This window comes from Chinchilla lanigera, unplaced genomic scaffold, assembly GCF_000276665.1.
Source record: "Chinchilla lanigera isolate Chin_1 unplaced genomic scaffold, ChiLan1.0 scaffold00009, whole genome shotgun sequence".
Taxonomy (NCBI): Eukaryota; Metazoa; Chordata; class Mammalia; order Rodentia; family Chinchillidae; genus Chinchilla; species Chinchilla lanigera.
Window position 1 is genome coordinate 1,507,283 of NW_004955410.1, and position 23,589 is coordinate 1,530,871.

At 40.6% G+C, this 23,589-nt stretch overlaps 2 protein-coding genes across 2 annotated transcripts in view; both read left to right on the forward strand.

The window, feature by feature from the left end:
* Positions 1-3,112, forward strand: part of Sema3d (sema domain, immunoglobulin domain (Ig), short basic domain, secreted, (semaphorin) 3D) — a gene marked incomplete in the record, with an annotated part of 153,608 nt that extends 150,496 nt beyond the window's left edge. The window contains 1 exon segment of the mRNA XM_005377189.2: positions 1-3,112.
* On the forward strand, positions 1,336-23,256 carry LOC106147758. The gene is made up of 5 exons (XM_013510487.1): positions 1,336-1,402; positions 6,550-6,673; positions 8,384-8,487; positions 13,842-14,205; positions 23,153-23,256. The coding sequence occupies exons 1-5, from the start codon at positions 1,336-1,338 to the stop codon at positions 23,217-23,219; spliced, it is 726 nt and encodes a 241-aa protein (XP_013365941.1). The 3' UTR covers positions 23,220-23,256.
* Positions 23,257-23,589: the final 333 nt, after the last annotated feature.

The following is a 23,589-nucleotide window of genomic DNA, read 5'->3' on the forward strand; positions in this document are numbered from 1 at the left end:
CGTGCTCCGCGGCGGGCCTGGCCTGCGCGGCGCTCCAGGACTCCCCCGGCCGCCGGCCCCCATCGGCTGACTCACAGAAGGGCGTTAACGCGGCTCCCGGGTCGCTCGTGATTTGTAAGGAGCAGCGGGCTCGCAGGCCGGTCCGGGCTGCGCGGTGGGTTTCCGGAATACGTGCGGAGCTCTCCCGGGACAGAGTGCTTGATGCGTATTTTAATAAGATAGGGGAAAACATTTTAACAAAATAAGGGAAGTATCTTCATGCACACGGCTCCCTGACGGGGTGACATGCAGACGGGGTTTGTTACGAGGCAGAAGCCACGGCAGCAGTGAATTCTGGCTCCGGGGGAAACCCAGATCCCCAGGAAAAGGAAGAGCAACCGCAGGGAAAGTAGACAGGGTGAAACGGCTGCTTCTGCAGGAGGACAGGTAGCTGCCAGCTCGCACTTCGTCTGTGAAAAGAATCTACATGAAGACACACTGCTAGCAAAAGTCTGAAGAAAAGTAAAGAGTTAAGGACCATGGGAAGGGTGAGCTTATTTTATTTATAACCAAGTCTGTTAGTATGGGCTTCCTGCCCCCTAAGTGTTTGTCGTTCTGTGTGTGATTTCCGTCTGCTTCCTTTGCTACCCCAAGCGTGTGGGGCTACTGGGTTGTGTCTGAGTGGATGAGAAGCCACATGTGACGCGTGGAGACCTTGGAGGGCAGCTGGGCTGGGGTAGGCACTGCTGCACAGTCCACGCTTTAAGGAGAGGAAGGCTGAGCTCACTCGCCGTTTTCCGCAGTTTAACAGCAAGTCGAGCCGCCGCAGGTAAAGCCCGCACACTCACGGCACCAGCACGGTGCCCTTCCCACTGGTGAGCAGCTCGAGGGTTCGGAGTCCTGCTTCCCCGGAACACTTGCAGAGCATTCCGTCTGACTGAGAAGGGCTCATCTTGCCTTCGACCCTCACAGCCCCTCGCTTTCTTCTGTTCCGCCCGTCCACGCCCTGGAGGGTGTGAAGTGGAAATCGGTCACTCCCTCTTAGGAAAGGCAGAAGGCTGTTCAGAAAGCACCACAGCACTCGGCTGCGTTCTCATGCATTCTCCTTGCAGGAACATCTGTGCAAACCCAGGGTGGACTCACTATCGTCGGTGACAGTCCGTGTCCACAGTGTGGTCTGTGCTCGGCCTTTGTTTTCTTTGAGCTTTGCCCTTTTCAGAGCAGTCAGCCTGGCATGTGAGGTCCAGCACCTGCATTCTGATATTACGCGCATGTGTGTTAGTAGATATTTCCCTGTAAGGAGACGTTAACTAACAAATTTAATACCGGTGAACTACAACGAACTTGTAAAGAGTAATGCATAAGAAGAGCCGTAGCCAGGTCAGACAGCTGACTGCGTGTTACCCACAGATGCGTATTGCAAGTACGGATGCGGTGACATACCCTCTCCCTGGAGCTCAGAGCTGACTGGGGGGCTGGGCTCTATGTGTAAGATTTCCACAGGCAGAGAAAAGTTACAACAGAAGGTTCAAATATTGGGAAATTGGGTTCAAATACTGTGAAAATACATTTAATTCAAATACAAATGTCCACACCATTTTTAAATTACTTCTACCTAAACTTAGATATCAGACAACATTTTGGGAACCTATACTATGTCATGTATAAAAATCTGACTGCTTTGGCTGTAACGATATTAATTTATGTTAATTACTTAAAATAAATTGGAAATATTAGTATAGTACAATCTCATATAAGAAAATGGGGCAAATATTTATATATATATATTTTAAAGATAGAGAATATCTGAACTGCATTTAATTTTTTAATCTTTTCGTTGTTCAGAACACCTAGAGCAACTGTGATTATGTTCAATCTACAGAAATAATGGTTTTTTACCACTGATTTTGCCAAGTCTGTTTGGAAATAATGAGAAAGAAACTATAGTCAGTACGGTGGTTTCCAGCAGTCTAACAGATCAGCCCTCTGTGAAGAGGGGTTCGAATGCCCGGGCCTTGGAGTTCCGTCTTCAGTTCATGCCTTTGTCTTCCTGGTGTGTTTTCCCACAGGCATTCCAGTGACTTCTGCTGCGAAACGGAATCCTGGCTGTCTGCACTCATTTCCATCCAATTTATTGGGAATTTTAAGAGTTTCTTTAGAAATGGATAGCTTAAATAATTAATTTATGTAAAAGTTTTTCTTTCCTAAGAAGCTCAAAATATTGCATTTACATGGTTGAACAAAATTTTTGAAAAATCAATCAAATACTTAAGAGATGTAGAACAGCTGTAGAATTATTTAGTAATCTCCAAAAGCCATAACAGTAGGAGACGTGTAACTAGGTCTCATCATTTTGTTGATTAAATAATGCTCATTTATAACATGCTGGCAAAATGGTTTTACTTTGAACTTTTCTTTGATCTGTAGTTGGTTCTCATGGGGTGTTATGTTTTATTCTTGTTGATTGTGTGGACTGAGCTAAAAGATAAGTTAACAAACTCTATGCCTATTTTTAAATATTTCTAAATTGAACTTCCAAGGGCAACTTGGTATCTTTTATATTTCTACAAAATAATAAATTCATTAAACCCTGATTTTTGTCAAAGTTAAATATACTTCACATACATCATTAAGACAAATGTAAATCAAAACTGACGTCCTCTCTTTTCAGAATGTCACGTATGCTTTGATTAGTCTTAAAGAGAGTTTAGGAAAAAGATATTTGAAAAGTTTTTATGGAAAGGTCTATTTTTCTCAGTGTGGTAGCAATATTTGAACCGTTGAGCTAACATGTGAGGTTAAAGAACTAAATTCCAAAAGTCCCAGTTTCTACATGGAAAGTGCAGACAGGAGCGTGCACATGATGTTTACCTCTTATGCAAATATTTTGTACTATAAAGTATTTATGGAAGGTTTGAGGTAGATGAATTTTTTTGGGGGGAAAGGGCAAAACTCTGTCAGAAGCAATAAATAATCATGTAATTTAATCCTAATATTGTGAGTGGTTTGCAATCATTTTGGAATTCATAGTTTTGCTATTTTAAAAGAAATGTAGTCTTGTAGTATAAAATAGTTAAAATTATTAATGTATATTTTGATTTTATTATAATAAACCACAAACCTTAATATTCTATGATTATAAACTGTTGATTTGTGTGTAAATTTTGTATTATAACTCCAAATAATTATAGATAAATTTAATATCGATTGAACTAAATAAAATGTCAAAGAAAATATTTCCTGAAAAACCTTAGAAGGTATATTTTGTACTGTTAGTATGCAATAATTTCTTTTGCTAAAAAGGAATATCTTCTAATTTGATGTAATTATATGATTAAGCTTTATTGTGTTTTAATTTAGATTTTGGTGGACTGAGATGAAATTACTTTTTTGCTTGTTCTCATTAAGATAAACATCATTATCACAAATAACTACTTCTTTTAAGGTTTCCAGTTGACATCTGATTTGTAAAATTTACAGTAATCAGCTATACGTTTATATATCTATAGTGCTCTTTCTATATATACTGATATAGATACAGATATACACACACATGAAAGAAATAGCTGTAGTTTTAATGAAATGTCTTCATGAAGACATTTCTTGACATTCTTGTAGAGGAGGGTATCGTTCTTTCCATCTTGGTATATACATATGATCTTATATTTGCAAACAGATATTATTATGTGCTTGCATATGTGGTGCTCAAACAACATAAGCAAATGCTGTGTTGAGAGATAACAAGGAAAAAAGAAAGAACAAATTTTCTGATCATGCTGATAAACTTCAACTGTAAGTTTGATGTGTGATCTTTAGCAGAACAAATAATATTATTTAAGACACTTACTTTAGTCTGTCTGAGCTGTCATAAATATTGTGAGCAGGTAGCGCATAGACAACAGAAATGTGCTCCTCACACATCTGGGGCAGGGAAGCCCACACTCCAGCTAAGCTCTGCCTGGAGTGGGCACCGCTGGCTGTCCTCCTCCAGTGTCCTCTGTGATGGAAGGGGCAGGCATCCCGCCCACTGGGCTGGACCCTCAGGACTGGATCGCCTCTCCAAGGACCCACTTCCTGTTGTGTTGCCTTGGAGACTGGGATTTCAGTGTACAGATGAGGATGGGAGGAAATAACCAAAGTCTGATCCAAGATCAGGTTCAAATTGGGACTGTAAACACAGGGTTAACAATGGAGGAGCAAGGGGTGGTGACACAGCACTGTAATCCCGGCACTCTGGGGGCACAGGCAAGAGGACTGCTGTGAGTTCAAGGCCAGCCTGAACTATGCAGCAGGACCCTGTCTCAGAAAATCAAAATGATAATAATAATAATAATGATAGAGGAAAATAAGGTACATTTGTTTGAATATCAAAAGACACATAACTAATTCTCAAGACAAGAATCAAGAGCATAGCATTTAAATGAAGAATGGGAAGTATCTACAACCACACAATTTGTTACCTGCTCTAAAATGGTTTCTTTAGTCCAAAAACTCTTTCTCAGATAGATGATCTTGTGAAGAGGGTGGCTGAAGTTTGTCGCAGAAGCTCAAACGCACATCCTACAGAGTGATGAGGCAGTCAGTGTACCCCAAGTCAGAAATGCATAAATCCCAAGATCCAGCTGTTCTCCCTTGGAGAAGCTTCCCACAGCTGTAAAAGTGCATTGCAAGATTAACTATAATAGAAAAGGCTATAAGAGAACAATTTATATGATCAATAAAAAGAGCATACATAGGTTAAAGTCTAACCACTACATGCATATACGAGTGTAAATGAAAATAGAAAAGGTTGCATGTATCAGAATTAGAAAAATCTCAGAAATACAACTTTGAAGAAACGAGATGAAAGAGTGAACAAATGCAAAGAGAATTTTTCTGTACATACGAAGTTTAAAGGAACAAAGATACTCCTTAGGGGCAGATACTTTATTGTGTAAGTAAGAAATGCATGAAAACAGTGCTACAGAAGTTAGCAATGTTACAAAACATTGCTACAGAACACTAAATTAGAAATACATTTTCATTTAAGAAACAAAGGAGAGAATAAAGACACAGAGTTGCTGCTGTTTCGGTAATTCATTTCCTTAAAAATATAAAATCAATATAGTAAAATGTCAAAATCTGACAAAGTTGGATATTGGGTTACAATTTTAATGTATGTATTCTGGGAGCCTGAGGCAGGCAAATCATAGATTCAAGCCCTACCTGGGCAACTTAAGTCAGAGCAAGACTCTGTCTCAAAATATTGGTGCATCTTTTAGGGCAAGTTCTCACTATGTATTCCAAGTTGTCCTTGAACTCATGATGTAGCCCAGGCTAACCTAGAACTGCTGGCAATCCTGACTCAACCCCCTGAGTGCTGGGATTAAAGAAGTACACCACCATGGCCCACTTCAAAATAAGAAATTAAAATCTAGAAGGGCCAGGGGTGCAGCTTAGTTTGAAAGTCCTTGGTTCAGTGCCTAGTGCCGAAAATGAAAACAAACGCATGCACACACCAAGAAGCATCACATGTGGAGATGTGTGATGATCAGCCACCCTACCATAGAGCAGCCTTCTCGCTCCAGTCTTTCTGTTGGACTCTACTGACTCAAACATCTGTGTCCCTGAGGCCATGGCTGCCCTCAGATCTAGACTGAGGGCTGTTTTCCCCTGTGGATCTGGCAGTACCTGGGACAAGGAGCCGCTCCCTTAGCCATAAAGGCTCCAAACAGCTGGGCTGGGTTTCTCTCTTTTCTCTCACTGAATACTCTTGGATGTTTAAAATACAGTTTCTTCTTTGCGGCTTACATATCAAATTTATAAACCAATTCATGCTCTTTATTTGACCTGAAGAATGAAGAGAAATATTTATACCTTGCTAAATGTCTTTTATTGGTCGCCCAAGTTACTATTTTCTTAAGGACATTCTATACTCATTCCCACTTTAAATTCCCTATAAACCTCCTGTTTGTGTGTATGGTGAGGCCAACTCAGCCCACCATTTTTGCCTTTGAAAGTCAGGATTCCAATGCTTCTGCTGGTGAGAGTCTGGCGTACTTAAATAGATATTCTAGCCATGCCAGTCAGCACGTTCAGAGAGTACTGATTTAAAAGTGCATACACCAGCATAAAAAAAAAAAAAAATGAAACCAATTTATCACATAGGAAATTCTTATTTAGAATCAGGAAAAGGGTTGCTTCACGGGCCATATCACTCTAAGCTTTTAATATCTTGAGACAGATTACTACTGGGCAATTATCTTCAATTATTTGATTATCTTATAATTATAGCTCTTTCAGGTTATTTTTACTACTAAAAAACAAATAAAAACTGAATCTCCTGGGTGACTTATGTAGTCGTAGTTTCTCTTTTATAGACATTTCCAAGTACTCACAGGCGACATTAAGGTAGGAATTACAGCACTTTATTCATGCATGGAAATGAGACAATTCTGGACAAAAAAGGAAGGGTCTGATTTTTAAGAACTGGCTCAGACGAGGTGGCTTCCGCCTGCAGCAGGAGCGGGTGTCTGGGTGTTTCCAAGAAGAGCAATGGCGTGACGAGATCTGCTCATGTTCACCAAACAGGCGAACATCTCATGCATGTCCATGAGGCGCCTCCCAGGGACAAGGCTGCCACTGAGACGCAGCAGAAAGACGGGGAGGACGCAAGCGGCCGGGGAACGTGGTGTCAGCGGGGAGCGTTCTGCGTGTGAGGTGTTTGATGTGGGCCTGGCGGGCATCTTGATTTATGGGTTTTGTGCTCAGGAAAAACAAAAATTGGGATTATTTTGGGTCACTGGCTCCTGGATGGGGAAACGCTGTATTGGGGAATGTAGTGGACGTCTGCAGGAAGTGGGCCTGCCTCTGGTGGACCTGAATTAGCCTATGTCTTGCTGTAAAGTGAGCAGCAACTTCTCTGTGTCTCAGTGAGATAGAGATGAGGTATCAAAGAACTCAAAATTGAAGAATTTACTCTATTTCTAGGGCCAGAAACTGAATATTTGGTTTATTCGTGCTTATTAGTACATGTTTCCAGTACAGAATGAAGTGTATCATGAGAAGTTGGTACATGTACATAAGACATCTCACTTTGTGCCACAGCTGAACGTTTTGAAGACTAAATCTTTAGCCTCAATATCTACTTCAATTTGTAGCAACTAGAAAGACAGTTAAGCCTGTGGTTCAAAACAGCAAAAAAAGAGTTTTCCTCCAAAACTGTTATGATTCATTATTTAAGAAGCGAGTAAGGAGAAAATTTCATCAAGTGGAAGCGTTTTCTATAATTCCTACACCGTGTGCTTCTTTTTAAATCAAGTAGGTACATTGATGAAGGTCTATTTTCATTGTGAGTGTTCACCTGTTCTAAAGAAAACAGTTACAACAAACTGGCCCTGTGGGTCTCCTCAATCCTTCGATCCAGATGCACCCAGTGCTGCAAACACCCTTCCAAAGTGCTGGGCAGCGGCCAGCAGTCCACAGAGATCTGGAGAGCAAGGGCCTTCGAGGAAGCTTTGAAGATCTGGACTCGAGTCAGGCTTAGGTGGATTTCTCTGTCAGGCAGTCTTTGGATAAAACTATTCAAAATCTGTTTTATTTCTGCTATGCTATTTTCCTGCTTGAATGTGCATATCTCTTAAATAGAGACTTCTTGGAAGGACATTTCACCAGACAGACCTGTAAATCTCACTGCTAAATGAGACCAAACAGAACTATTTCTGTATCCACTCTCCACTGTGTTCACAGGGTCTCAAGAATGTGGTTGAATTTGGCAAACTGCTTACATTTACACATTTTACATATTAAATAGCTGAAGAATAATAGTCACTGATAGAACTATTAAGTTGTACTTTTTAAAGATGAATTATATAATTTAAAAAAACAGATTGACTTATGAGAGTTTTAATTTGAACCCAGGATGATGTATGTAATTTGATATCTAATAAGCAGAAATCAGCTTTTTAGACTTTGTTTCTAAAAAGCAAACATTTTCAGCCATTAGATCCAAACTTGGATCTCTTTCCTTTCTTTGTGACTGTATAAAAACAAAAGTAAGAAAAAAAGCATCTATTAGACCTTTAATATTTATTAAAATTGTAAACATGTATATAGCAGCATTTTATATGGCAAGTTTATAAATTTAATTAACAAAAATAAAATATTAATGCATTTCAATATGTAGAAATTTAAGATTTTTATGATGTGGATCGCTATCTGGGAAATCTAAGAAATGACTCCAAACCCCCACGTGTTTACACAATCCTCTTTGTTTTCCATTTAATCTCACCAAGAGAAACTAAACCGCATAAAGAAGTTTTTGTGGCATCTCTTCCAACAGGGCAAGTTGAGTGAGATTCTAGCTTATCCCTCCCTGCCAGCCTAAAGGAACCTCAGGAGACAGTGTCTGTAAACCCTGGGACAGGGGCCGGGAACAGAGAGGAACAGAAGCGCTCAGTTCTTACTGGACTGAGGGCGCCGACAAGTACAAGAAATCAGAAAGTGTGCAGCTAGGAGCGTATGACGCAGGTAAAAGGAAGCCAGCTACACCAACAGAAGAAAATTGCTTCTATCGGGGGAAAACAGGGGGAGAACAAAGAGAAACAAAGAGAGGGTATTGTAAATATCTCGCATGGAATAAGATTACAGAAGCATGGCCTTAAATGGTATCTACAACAGATGAAATTAAAAACACACCTAGAAGATGAAGACTTCAGCATGGATTCTGAAAAATTCCAACAGTAAGCCATGCAGAGAAAGCAAAAATCCCCAAAACAGAGGAATTTTGATAGTGAACATAAAAAAGTTGGGCAAAAATGATTAAAAAAGAAATATCTTACCAAATACTGTTTTTTCAGTGAAGAGAGTAGTATGTTGATTGTAATTAAAGAAATATTTTATCAGTTAAGACATATATGTAATCATATGACTTTTAAAGTTAAAAAATATTTTTGAAAAGAACATGAAATACACTGGAAATGACTACTGAGTCTATGTCCTGGTCACAGGGGACTTAGTGTACTGTTCTCTCTGCACTTTTATGTATTCTGGAAAGTTTTCAAATTAAAGAATTTTATAAAAGTAATATAATTGACAAACATGATATTAAATTTGGGTGACAATAATAATGGAAAGATAAAATATATCTATTTAAATAATATTAGTAATATATCATGGAATAAGAGCAACACGATGAAATTCCAAGAATAGAGAGACAACCCAACAAGATTAGTTGGCTGCCTTAATGCATTCATCCTGGAAGCTGACGTAAGCAGCAAAAGATGAGGCAGAAGGTACAGTGAACTGTGTCCCACATCATAGAGGTCATGTATGCTCATTTTATCCACACAGGAAATGACAGTCTTAACAAGTGTCAAAGATCATACTTATAGAATATACTCACTATAAAGTAATAAAAGTTAAAATATAATTTAAAAGTTTAAAATCTCCTTTTAGTACCTAAATAATGTATTTCTAAATATTCCTAAATATTTAATCATTTAAGGAAATTAGAAAGTAATTAATAGAAATTTAAGAAGGGCTTAGAACTGAATATCAACACATTAATTTAGAAATATATCTGAGGCATAATTTAGCAAGATACTCATTAATTTAAAAGCACTAATTAGAAAAAATATAAATAGTGAGGAATTTTATTTAAGAAGTTTGAAAGTACACAAAAACAGCACCTAAGAAAGAGTAAACAAGGAAAGGAATCATCAAAATAGAAAACTAGAAAAATAAGACAGTAACAATAGTAAAGGACTTACAACTTCAAAAGCTGACTTTGAATGAGTTGGCCAGGTGGATGAACTTTTGTCAAATATTATCAAGAAAAATGTAAAAGAACAGAAGCAAATTACAGATTAAACAGAAGAAATAACTACAAACACAATGTATATGAAATGTGCAAAATATAAAACTTGAAGCAAATAACTTCGACACTATTCACAGTAGCCACAAAATGGAACCACCCGAGTGGGCATCAGTGTGTGTGTGTGTGTGTGCGCGAGCGCGCATGTGTATACGTGTGTGTGTGTGTGTGTGTGTGGGGTGTGCGTGTGGGTGTGTGTGACAGCCACAGCACAAAGATGAACTCCTGCCACTTGCCGCAAATGGATGGAACTGGAGGTCAGGACGGCAAGGACATAAGGCAGACACGGGAAGGCAAGCGCAGCTTGATCTCACGCCGACGTGCAGTCCAGACGTCCAACTCGCAGAGGTTGTGAGGAGGAGGGCGGGTGGGGAGAGGCAGCCGTGGGTGCAGTTACCTGAGGAGTGAGAAGTCCTGGGGCGCTGTATTGCCCAGCACAGTGAGAGCGGTGGAAGTAAGGACTGTGAAAGTTTCTGCCACATAGAATTACAACTTTGGAGATGCATTTAGCTTGACTTCAACATGACACAAGTATAAATGCATTGAACATGGTGTTATCCCCCTAATGTGAACAACTGGTTTCCAGTAGAAATACACTTAAAAAAAAAGAAGAGTAGATAGAAAAAGGGTAACTTTGAAACCAAGATGAAATTAATATATAACCAGAAAAGTACAACATGTGAAAATCACATCAGGAAACTAAAACTAAGAATAAGCCAGTAAGTCAGAGAAATTTAAATTATGTTAAAAGACCCCTTGAAAAATAATCAGAAAACCTAGATTACTATAAAAGTGAGTTTACCAAACTTTGAAGGAATATCAAGGTATTGCTTCATATAAATTGATTCAGAAAATAAAAATTGAGCTAAAGTTTCCCAGTTCATTTATGAAGTAGACTAGTGAATTCTTGGTCACAGAAGTACACAACAGTGGAAATGAAAATCATCCCATTTTATTTGAAAATATGGATGCAGTCATCAAAAATAGAATATTAGTCACCCGAAGCAAATAGTAGCAAGCGCTGAGGAACTGGCAGGTCTATAGAGCCTACCGTCTTTTTATCTCTCATCGGGTCACTGGTTCTGCCTCTCCAGGAGACCAGCGCCCCCTGGAAGCACCGCCCAGGACAGCGGTGGCGAACCATGGCACCTGTGCTATTTGTTTTTCTTTTAACTCAAAAGATGTTTGAGTTGTTTTTTCTAACCTAAGACCTCAGTATTCAGATTCAACTGTGCTGCTGGCACTTTGTGGATCAAGCTCAAGACATAAATTAAAGAAAAAAATCAGATACGAAACCCATGAACTGGTGGTCCCACCTGCAGTCAGCACAGTGGTTTCCCTGAGAGAGAGAGGACCTGCAGGGGGAGCCAGGACTTTTGATGCTCAGCTCATGTTCCATCTCAGCATCCGGGAGAGCCACACTGAGGCACTGAGTTGTGATTGTTACTACTCTTACACTAAGATGGATAGATAGAATACAGTTTATACAAGATATAAAAAATTGTGTAAAGAATGATCTTTCCTGGAAAACTAAGATGGTTCATTTCCAAAATAATCTACATCAGTGCTATGAATATGTTAAACATCATTGAATCATACAGTGTAAATGGTTGCATATTATTACATATGAATTATATCCAAAAAGCTGTTTAAAAAGAATTGATAAACATAATTTAAAATATTAGTAGTCTACATGAAAATGATATAGCTGTTTATCTAAATTTTAAAAACTGATTAAATTTAACGATGTTTTTTATTTAATTATTTTAGTCAATTTTAAGCCAAAGGGAAGCATGTCTAAATCGGTAAGGATTACAAATTCAATGTAAATGTTACAATAAAATCTCCTTGTATCCCTTTGAAGTTCAAAAATAAGATAAAGACCACCATTATTGAGGCTGCTGCTTACCACAGTAGTGAAAATTTCTTCTCACACTAAAGGAAAGAAAATGAAGCAAAGAATGGATTACAGGAGATTGATAAAGTTGTTATTCATGGATTTCACGTTTATCTACTTAAAAAGAAAAGCTAGTCATCAAACCTAATGAAAAGATCATTTCGAACTTACAAACTTTCTAGTGCTTTCTATAACTGTTTAATAAATAAGTTACAAACAAAATTATGAACAATACAAATCACAAAAATAAAAAGAATTATAAGTATGTTTGACTTAATGAAGGATACACTCACGTTTTATGGAGTAAACTATAAAACTTTCACTGGAACGTGATAGGAAGTGGTACTCTATGTAAAGGGTGGAACAGGTTACAGATATACAATGTAAAAAATTTAATTCTCTCCAATGAGGGTACAAGTTCAGTGCCACTGGGATCAAAATTGGTAAATAACATTGATACTCTATCTTATTTGTTCCTAAAGAGTTAAGTTAATGTGTAGTAATTTCAGCTTGCGAGATGCTAAGCCATCTTATCACAAAGCTAGGTAGTAACAAAGGAGGAAGACTGGTAATAGCACAGCACGAGGTGAACTGATCAGCATACCTGAAAGTGAACACAGATTGTTGACAGAAGGTGAATTTATAACAAGGTGGAACAAAAAATCAGTGGGAAGACAGTTACTAGTAGATAATGCCAGGTGAACTAGCTCACTGCGTAGATGAAAACAAAATGGCACTGTAATGTAACGCTGCTTAAAATAATGAATGTTACATGATTTAATGATCTTAATGAGAGACATAAACACATGCACTGAGAAAGGAATGAATGTAAGGGAGTGCGAAACTTTCATTAGAAAACTTCTGTAATCACAGGCCATTGAAAAATGGAATTACATTAAAATTAACAATCTATTAAATAAAGAGCACAGTTAATAAAATGATAGGCAGCTTTCAGAATAGGAGGTCTTTGCAAGTTCTGCAAACAGTAGATGATATCTGGACGAACATTATTATCGTATCATAAAGCTTCAAACCAAAGAACCACAGTTCACAACCTGAACGTCTGACTCTAAATTCCAAGGTGTTAACAATAATAAAACTGTCTTTTGGCACAAAGCAAACTGAAAATGTCAGTAATAAGTATTCTCACTAGCTCTAGATGGAAATTTAATGTAGTTTCTCTTTGTTAATAGCTAATAATTTAAAAATCTAATATTTAAACCAATATATATTCAATTATAGTAGGAATCTATCAGAATAATTTTGTTTACACTTACACATGAAAACCTTAGAATTGCACACATTAGATTCACTATCTAAGATATTTATTTATTTTACACCTAAGAATATAACATAGGGCCGGGAAGGTAGCTCAGCAGCACAGCACCTGCCTAGCAAGCCCAAGATCCTGAGTTTGATTCCCGGTAACAAACAAACAAACAAACAAGAATTAAAGAACATAGCATATAGTTTGTGCCAGGTCTATTTAAATTTTTTTTTTCTTTGCTCATTTAATCCGCCACAGCCTCCTGTGAATTAGACACTACTTCAAGCTAGATTTACAGGTGCTGTCTGAAGCCACATGGAAGCAAGGGATAGGGACTGGACCCAAGCTAAGTGACCCTAACATCCGTCCTGTCTTATTTTACAGCGGAAAATTAGTAAAGCAAAACAGCTCCTATGTCTGACCTTCAAACTCTGCTAGGAATGTATATGTCAAGTTAATGCAGTGAAGAGATTACACTGAGGGTGACGCTCAGCCAATAAAAATTGAGTAGTTGTGCTAGTGCTCAGTCGCAGCCTGTATTTATGTTTAACTTCATTTGATCTCTTTTTCCTGCGATCATGTTCTTTCCAATGATTCTCGGCATCAGTCGTGACCATAGATTTAGAAAATGCAGTCATGGAGTGAGCTAGGCGTGGTCTTGGCACTTTGTAACATACTCATGGTAACAAATTCAGTTAGTAAAGTTCTAGTTCTTTATTCACATCTGTGAAGCTGAATCCATCTCCTCCACGAACATTCCATAGCGTCTGCGATTTAGCATCAGCATTTCGGCTAAGAGCAAGTGTGGCTTCCAGAGTGAGTATCAAATTAACATCAAATAAAAGCTCTGCGGGGCTGGCGGGGTCTGCCGGCCGGAAGCCGCTGCTCCTCTGCCTCGGAGTGGCGGTGCGGTGTCTGCAGGGACCCGAAAAATTATGGCTGCCTTGGGGGAAACAAACTGTGCGTAACACTCCAGCTGGAGGCTGGGAGAATTAATTCCACTTTCAGTTTGGGCAGAGATCATTTCTCTTCTGGCGCCGAGGGCAGTCAGGGTGGGGCCGGCAGGGTGCCGGAGGTGCCACTGTCTGCAGAAGCAGGCCGTGCTGACCCCGGAGCGGCGCTGAGCCTGGTACTGACCTCGTGCAGGACAGGAACGTCAGCTGATGACGCACAGGGAAGTGGCCCCAGGAGAAAGCTGCCGGCGTCAATGTGAGTGTTTATAAACATAGGAAACAGGACAGAACACCTCGTTCTCAGGTCTTGACTTACTGAGAGCAAAATTAGAGCAGAAATAGTATGAGAATAGTGATTAATAATGTACATGCTAAGTTTCTACAGTGGAAACTTGGCACTTTTTCACTAACAATAGTGATAATTTCTTCTGAGTTATCTCCTGCCAATGTTTTTATTTAAATAAGAATTATTATATGAACATATTGTGAGTTAATGTGTGTGACATGATCATCCACTATAACGAGACAGAGGGAAGCAGCACAGACAGGTTTATTAAACTCCATCTCTTGCTTTCCCCTCAGAAGTCTTTGGGGAAAGTTCACACATAAGTGTGGAAGAGGAGAAATCCCCACAGAGATAGGATCAGGCATATTTCATTTCAGTCAGCCATCTCTTTAGCAGCAGAATCTAACCTCTGTGTGTGAGCGCGTGAGTGTGTGTGTGAGTGTGTGCAATCTTTACTTGTCATTCTGACCTTTTCCAACTTCGAACGGATGTGAGGCAAGAGCCGGATCTGGCCAGGAAAAAGAAGCAAATGTTGCGTGCAAAAGCCTATGCTTCCACATGGAGATCTGGGTGTGACCAGAGGTTAACAGGGGCTCCCCCGATGCTCCTGGAGACCTGTGCAGCAGACTTGCTTGGCTTCCTTGGCTTGGTCAGGCTCTGTGCTACCTTTCCTGGCCGTGGCTCCATAATTCAGTGAGTCCCCAGTGTCCAGCAATGTCCTCATTTGATTTATATGTACTGTCTTAGTCCACTTGGGCTTCTAGAATTTATAACGATATAAATATTTATAAAATACTTCAGACAGGGGAGCTAAGAAATAACAGATATTTATTTCTCACAGTTCTGCGGCTAAGAAACCCAAAATCACCGTGCCAGCAGTTCTGGTGTCTGGCGAGGTCACGTGTCCTGGTTCACAGACAGTGTCTTCTCACTTAGCTCTAGCAGACAAGGGGTGCATGGCTCCCTGAGACCCCTTTCCTCAAGCCCTCCATCTAGTCATCAGCTCTGATCTAGTGCCCCAAACCACCTCCACGCAGAATCACATTGGAAATCGTCTTCCAAAGTGCGCATATCAGGGGAACACAATCAATCTGCAGCCCATCTCCTTTTAGGGTAACCACCATACATCCGCTGCACACTTTCATACCCACACACGAGGTCCACATCCAGGCAGAGCCACAGATTCTGGTACATGAAGGATGAAGCTAGAAGTGAAGGCTTCTGAGTAGAGCAGGGTACTAGGCTAAGAAGGACAGCTGGACCGGTGGAACAAGTAGTGGTTGAAATTACAATGAAAAAGAGAGCAGGGAACAAAACCTGGGTGAGAAGCCAAGTTAAGGGCCAGAAGGAGGCAAAATGAATGGCTTCCAAGCTGCTACACAGGCTCTGACGCTGATGTGGACATAGCAGCAACATGAAATCTGGTATTTTAGACTTTCACAGAGGAAAAATGAGATGGGTTATGATGGAGTTAGGGTCAATAAAGATTTTTACCTCTGAGGACAAAATGGTCCCCAGCTAGAAGAACCCAGTGAAAACAGGTAAAAGGCAGTGTAAGCTGAATGATTCCATTTCTTGTGTCAAAGAGAAGGGCTGGGCTGGGGAATCCAGACAGGGACCAAGGATGGGGTTCCAGTCCTATGGATGAGCAGGGATGCAAGTTCCTCTTTCCTTTATCACTGCTGGCTGCTCAGGTATTTTTAATTCTGCAAAGAGTTGGCTCACAGCCTGTGCAATACCCAAGTGTGATCTCCTTATCTAATTACATTATCTAAAATTTGCCTCTTATATCAAGGAAAAGATTTGCAAATAAATGAAACTCAAAAGATTCCCATGTTTATAGCTTCACACCTCTGGAATGTTTCCATAAATTATTCCACAAAGGCTTCAGGATGTTTTATGTCCTTTTGAGCACAGAGTACCATTCTAGCATAGGAGAAAAGGCCTTAAAATAGATCATGTAAGTTCTGAATGTCCGCCGTAATCAAGCTCTTTAAAAAATCCTTTCATTACCTCTCAGGTTTCAGCCAAGACAAATAGTAAAATTTCCTGACAGTAATAAGTTCTTCTTTTTAAACAAAAGTCTAATTGTGAGTCAAAACCCAAACCAGTACGCTTTTGTAACTCACCATAGATGCGAAAGGTAGTCCCTAAGACACCCACTCCTGGTCCAGCCACGTATCCAGAGCTGGCTGGAAAAAAGGGGGCGTGATGACCCCAGCGACCTGGCAAAAGTCACTCAGTGTCAGCCACAGATGAGCTGCAACGCGCATTTCTTTTTTTTTTTTTTTTTTCTTTTTGGTTTTTCTCCGGTACCGGGAACCAAACTCACGACCTTGTGCTTGCCAGGCAGGCGCTTTTGCCGCTGTGCTAAATCCCCAGCCCTGCAGCACGCATTTCTGTCCAGCTGTCTAGGTACAGGCAGGGCCCCAGCCTGGTGGTTTATGGCTGAAAACACAAGCCCTCGCCGCCCACAACCCGCAGGAAAAATGCAAAGTTTCAGGGCCAACAATAGGCAAAGCAGAAGTCACAGCGCTTCGCTGCAGGGCCTGGGTCAGTGGCCAGTGAGTACCAGGACCAAGTGCACAAAAAACAGAGCTATTCTGACAAATACCTTCCTCCACTTTAAGTTTGAAAGAAAAAGATGAAAACTTTACTACCTTTGCGTGTCCAGAACCTGCGAGTGGAAATCTGAGAGGCCAGCACTGGTAACATGGTTAGCTGGTGGGGGAGGGGTTGTCAGAAGTCCCAGGTCCCCCATGGCGTCCAGAGCAACAGGAGGATGTCCACAGCCCCACCTTTCCTGTTGATCAAATTGCAGGGCAGGAAAACACAGCTCCTCTGCTCATATTAGGTTCCTCATCTGCGGCACGGCCAATCAGACTGGGTAAGGACAGGATGCCGCCGCACAGCTCAGCCGCACACCTGTCTGCTTTGTCCAAGACGGTGCCGCTTCCGCTGTCACACCAGGCTCTGGGCTTCCTTAGGAGCAAAAGTAGAACCGCACTAGCAGTTTTCTTCACAGCAACTTTATTTTCTGCAAAATAATTTAGTTCTTATCTTAAAGCTTCCTCTCAATCAGGGTATGATTCAGGCACCTCAAAAATGAGATACAGGGGGTCTTAGAAACTCCCCCCAAGCAAAGAGCTGTTCCTCATACACACGTGCCATGACTGGAGATGTGATGTCTTTGTGGAGACGGCGATGGACTTCTTGTCTTCTTCATGAAAGATTCAAAGTACAAATGCTTTTATTTTGCAAAGAAAAGACAGTCTATCCCATACAAATTTCTTCAGCCTTCCTTCTATCTACGTGATAGCTGCACCTGCTCTCCCCTAAGCTGTGCTTCAAATTTGAGGCTGACGGTCCGCCTGTGCTCTTGGTCGCACCCATCGCAGCAGGGACTTTTATTGTCTTTCTTGATTTTTCTAGCACCTCAAATCCTGATGATTAATGCCAGCTCTTTCACTTAACCTCACATTTGATTTCCATTAAATTAATCTCTTTTGGCTTTTTGTTTCATTGTGGTTAGCTTATTTTTAAAGTAACTGAACATTTCTATATAGTTATGATATGCAGTGTAAAGTCTCTACCTGTGTGTGTACTGTAGAGTGGCTAAACCAAGCTGTGCCCTTTCGCTCGCATTCTTAGGACTTTTGTGGTGACACTTAAAATGTAGTCTCTTAACTTTGGAACATAGGTTGTGCTGCTATTAACTATCATCACCATGTTGCACATGTATCCCTTGGACATGTCCCTCCCACCCACCCTACATTTGGTATCCTTTCCCCAGGGCCTTTCCCAGCCCCCTCCTCCCCGAGCCCCGGGTGACAAGGTTCCATTCTCTGCTCCAGTGTGTGTGACTCTTCAGACCCCACATGAGTGACAAGACCTTTTTCACTCAGCGTAATGTCCTCTTGGCACGCCCACACTGTCACAGGTGAAGGATCCCCTTAGTGTTATGGCTGGACAGTGCTCTATTGCATTCATATTCCATGTGTCCTTTACCTGCTCCTCCATGACACTTTGCTTGATTTCATTCGTGTGTATTGTGAACTGAGGCATACTTGGCATGGGGCTGTGGACATCTTTTTGATGTTCCACCCTTTGTGCTCCGACAACACCTCAGCCAGCCCTTGTTATCCCCACTGCTGCTGCTCTGCAGGTCCAGACGGCCCAGCTTCTGTGTCTACCTGGCTCTGCGTATCTCACCCATTTTACTTCTCCTGTTCTGTCCACACGTGTCATTGTGCATCATAGTGAGCACTTAGTACCTCTGGTTTCCACCTTTAAGAGTTGATCTACCAGCTCACATTTATTTGTAAACACAGAGTCAGTTAGTTACAGCACCTTTTCAGTTACTTTTGGACATGTGGATGAGCTTTGGACTGGCACATGTTATACAGCTGTTAGCCATGACTTTGATGTTAACTAACCAAGGATATGCACTAAGCAATACATCTTTAAACAGAAAGCCACATAAAGCAAAGTTTCATACTGATTGCACCACAGAAGTTGTGCACAACTAACTCCATATTGCTGTAGGAGACAAGACTCAGTATTCAGTGGTCAGAGTTCACAGTGAGGTGTTTATTTGTTTACTTGTCCACGTGCGATGTTTTGGGAGTGTGTTCCTTTGTCCTCTCCTGGTGTCTACTGCCAAGTCCTGCACCATTGTTAGCAAGGAGGAGATATTTAATAAGTCCTTGTTGGATGCATGAGATGGGAGTACGCGTGTGTGGGTCAGAATGTGTGGCAGCTCTGGTCGCTGAATGTGTGCATACGCTCTGGAGCAATAGCACGGAGTAGGTGAGCTCTGAGGAACAAAAAGAAGGAAAGCAGTACAGACAGACAGAGCTGGCTGGGACCCTGCCACTGGGGGTTCTGTGTCCTGAGGAGGGACCCAGGCAAGTGAAGGGGGATGTGGGGGGGTAGGGAGCAGCTGGGGTCACTGCCTCCAGGCAAGGGCAGCTGTACAAGATGAAACCAAGCACACGAGGTTTCGGGGGAGGCCACAGAAGCAGACCTCACCTTGCTCCAGATTAGAGGTTCCTCCCTCTGCTCCCTGCTCTTGTGTGTCCTGTGTACAAAAGGGTAGATGAATCGCCTAAGTGTGCTGACCCTTTAGTGCTGAACCTATCTCCTGGGAAACTCCTCAGTTCCAGTTCCAAGAAAGCTGTCAGGCTGTTGATCAACTATTATATCTTTAAGCATAAAATTTTCCTAAATAGCACAGAATTAAATTTACTGCATACCCATTGCTCTGTCCAAGTGTAATGTCAAACTCGTGTTACCAGTAGGCACTGTTCAGCTTTGAGGACAGGGAGGTAAGTGCCACTGAGGATCCATGTGCAATAATTTACACTTCAGATAGGCCTTTGTACATAGGCCTGGATGCAGGAGAGGGAAATCAAAGCAACAGGTCCTTCTGAAGCAGATCCTTCACAGGGCCTCGAACTCCACTGATTCCAGAGACGGGGTGCGCAAAGGTCACACGCAAAAGTGCACACCTTTTCGTGTGTACTTAGCTGAGATGAGAAGAAGACCAGGAAGAAAGGAAGCTCTTGAGAATGTAGAGAGGACATCCTGAGGAAGAACACACTCGGGGAAAGGGAGAAGGAAGCTTCTGCTTCTCAGACTGCAGATGGCAGGTTTTCCCAGCACAGAAAAACAAATGACTCCTTTCATGTACAGATCTCTCTCCATTAGAACAGCATATACTTCCCTTTCCCTGAATTAGAGCTGGTGACAGTTGAGTCAAAAATACTTTTGTGCAGTAAACACTAATAGGTATATTCCCTTGGAGAGCATGGTAACAATGCAGTTACTGTACAAGATAGTTATATTAATCCAGATATTGTATCTTGGCTTAAAAGTAACAGTTCTCAGTAATGGCAGTTATCAGATTTTTAGTATATTTTATTTCCTAAGTTATCTCCAGATTGGTTAAAAATATATTCTTTATTCAATTTACCACACAGATTACAGGCCTCTCAGGGGAAGTTCCAGGAGAGTTCTGCATAAAAATGCTCTTATATTTTCCCCTGACTGATTCTTTAACAGTTACAACTATGGCGGAGCTTTCCTTACTAAACTAAGTGCTTCTCCAATATTTTTGTAGATGATTCTTACCTTCAAAAAACTAATATATTTTGCATATTACTGAGGTATTGAAATTGATTAATAGCAAAGCTGTTTATTTACAACAGGGACATCACTGAATGCTTAATTTTGAATGTGTACCAGATATATAAACATGGGATTCAGTTTAAATTTGCAGGCATAGCAATGAAGAGAAGCATCTGATAGGCTGATTTAAGTTATTTGACCATATTTGACTGGATATAACACAAAATTTAACAAAATAAAATTTTGTTAAAAATTATTCACTCCTATCAGTCTTAGTTTGTTTATGCTTATATATATATATAATTTATCTATGTATCTATATATCTGAAAAGCCAAATACAAACAAAATGTTAAGCATACAATTTTTACATTTGCAAATTATTTACTTAATTATAAAAGTCATGGGCCAAAAGAACTCTTTAATACATTCTACAGATAACACATTTTATACATGTAAGCAGGTTTAAAAGAAATACCTGTTGCTGATAGATATAAGTATTTGCTGTGTGGAAGATGTTAGAAAAATTAGCTTGAGAAGAGGGTCCCAGGTACCATTCTGGACACTGATGTCACCAAATTATGGGCAAATCACTTAGCTGCTCTCCATCAGGTTTCACTACTAAAAATGAGGAAAGTTGTATAGATGTGAGTTTTTTCTATGCTGTAGAAAATATTCTAGAAAATTTTAATAGCCGTGATATTGAAAAAATTTTGATCATATAAATGTAGGAAATTATTTTCCATCCTGTCTTGAAAATCATAGTACAGAGTTAGAAATGAAAAAATCTAAATAAAGCTACATTTACTTCTTGAGTGATTATGTGTTTAATAAAATTAGTTGAACCTGGGACACATTTCTTTACATTCTTTTAGACAATTTTATAAAACAGATTCCTTCCAATTTTTCTCATTTTAAAAGTTTATGATTACATTCATGAAAGCACATAACTAATGTGCCATTTAAAAAGAAACTAATCATACACTCTCACCCAAATTAGTGCACAATATAAAAAATAACAGATCTTAGTTATTTTGCTTTTACCTGGAAGAATGGCTGGACAGCATGTGGAGATTCTGTATTGCTCTGAACTCTTGCTGAACACATCATTCAATTTCCTACATTCCTTTCTGCCACATTCACTGGGGTCATGGGTCAGTGGTTAGGGTTTTATGTGAGAAGAGGTAGTTTGAAGTATATTTGATTATTTCCTGTTCACAAAATCCAATGTTAGCTTTTCGTTACTATGACAGAATACTTGAGAAAAAACAAGCAGCTCGCAGTAGGAAGCCTCATCAGGCTCCTGCGTCCCAGGGTCTAGTCCATAGCACTTGGCTTCAGTATTTCTGGTCCCACTGGGAGGCAGAAGAACATCAGGCTGGGAGCGTGTGCGAGAGCAAAGTGGCTCATCTCACAGGGACAAAAGAAAGAGAGAAACTGAGAGGGAGAACCAGGCAGATGTGCCAGAAACAAGTCTCTCAGGCACGGCCCCATGAGTCACTTCCCCTAAATAGGCCCTGCATCCTGAGGGCCCACTCAACCTGGCCTCAGGTGATCAATCCATCCGTGCTGTCAGTACCCTCAGGATCCAGGCCCCGCCTCTGAGAATTGCTTCCCTGGCGCTCACATTTTCACCCTTGGTCTTGAGGAGAATTTCAGATTCAAACCCATTCTTCCCCTTCACCACAGTCAGCAGGTTCTGATGGGTCACCCATGTTGTGCTTTAGATCGGTGCATGCTTGAGGTGTTCAGTTTTGTAGCAGACAGAGGAGGATTTCCTTAAAAAAGATACTAAAACCATTTTCAAACCTCCTTGTTAAAGCCTATTTCCTTCACATTTGGAAACAATGAGACATAAGATCTGTTATGCTCTGAGAATTTTAGGTTGATGAAAGTTTAAAGAAATTAGAACTATTCACGTATAGATCTTTCAAATTCTCATCAGGGAAAATATGCCTTTGCTTCCTTTGGTCTTTAGAAATCACATGCATTTCTCTAGAGGAGAAAATAAAATCACATACATTTCTCTAGATAAGAAAAAAAAATTGCTTTCCAAACTAATTTCTCTTTCCTCTCTACCAGTTCTTATGGGTATTACCAAGAAAATATAACAATAAGAAAAAGTTACGTCAGCACCAAAAACTAAAAATAAGGTCTGTTACTGAAGCTTTCCCAAACACTTCAGGGTCTTTGGTTATTTCTAGACCCATTGGCATGTGCTTAAGGGGAAGCGTGGAGAGACACTTGCTATTGGCCCCAAGTTTTTACAGTTTGGGGCAATTCTGGTAAACACCCATCGGTATCACTTATTCAAGGTGGAGACAAGGGGCAAGCTGAAGCAGGTGGGGTCATCAACCCAGGAAGAAGACACTCAAGCAGTCCTGGAATCATGTGGCTAAACTGAAGTCCAGACACAGGCAAGACTCATGTGGGTGACTAGACGGCTTGACATGATCAAAGCTCTTGACTCCGACTTCTTTGACTCTGACACTGTTTCATTGTCCAGCTGAGATCTCTGATATTTTAAAGTAAGTTCACAGTAGCTCTGCTGTTCTCTCTTATTGTAGAACTAGAGGTTTTGGCAAGGGACTGTGACAGTTAAGGGGAGTGTCAAACTGACTCGCTCTGGGAGCCACCTGGGGGTTGGTGAAGCACATGTTTTGGTGTGTGTGGGTGTGTCATGGAGACATGACCGTGGGTGCTGTATCTGGTCCGTCTCTCCTTCTTCTCTGGCATGGTTCCTCTTCCCTGCTTCCCAGATGCTGTAATCTAAGCAGCTGTCTTCACCAGGCCCTTCCACCATAATGTTCCCGCCTTGAAGCCAGCGGACCATGGGCTGAATCCTCTGAAACAGTGAATCAAATGAACATCTCCTTCCTTGAGTTGTGAGTATCAGATATTGTGTCTTAGCAATAAGAAAAGAAATGCAGAGAACCACGCCACCATCTTGCTAGTTCCTGCACCACTTTATTTGATTATTAGTCAATATTCTCAACTAGTAAACATCTTCATAGGAAGAAATATAAACAAATAGATAAAGGCAATCATATGAATAAAAAGATTTTACATTCAGAAAGATGAGGATTTGGAAACGGAGCTCTGGACCAGGCCAAATATTTTCAATGAGCATCAATAATGCTTGAAGACCATAAGGAATAACCAGAAGTGGAGACCAAGGTAGCCAAGACAGACAAGGCCATCCCTTGACTGGGTCTGAAAGAGAGAAG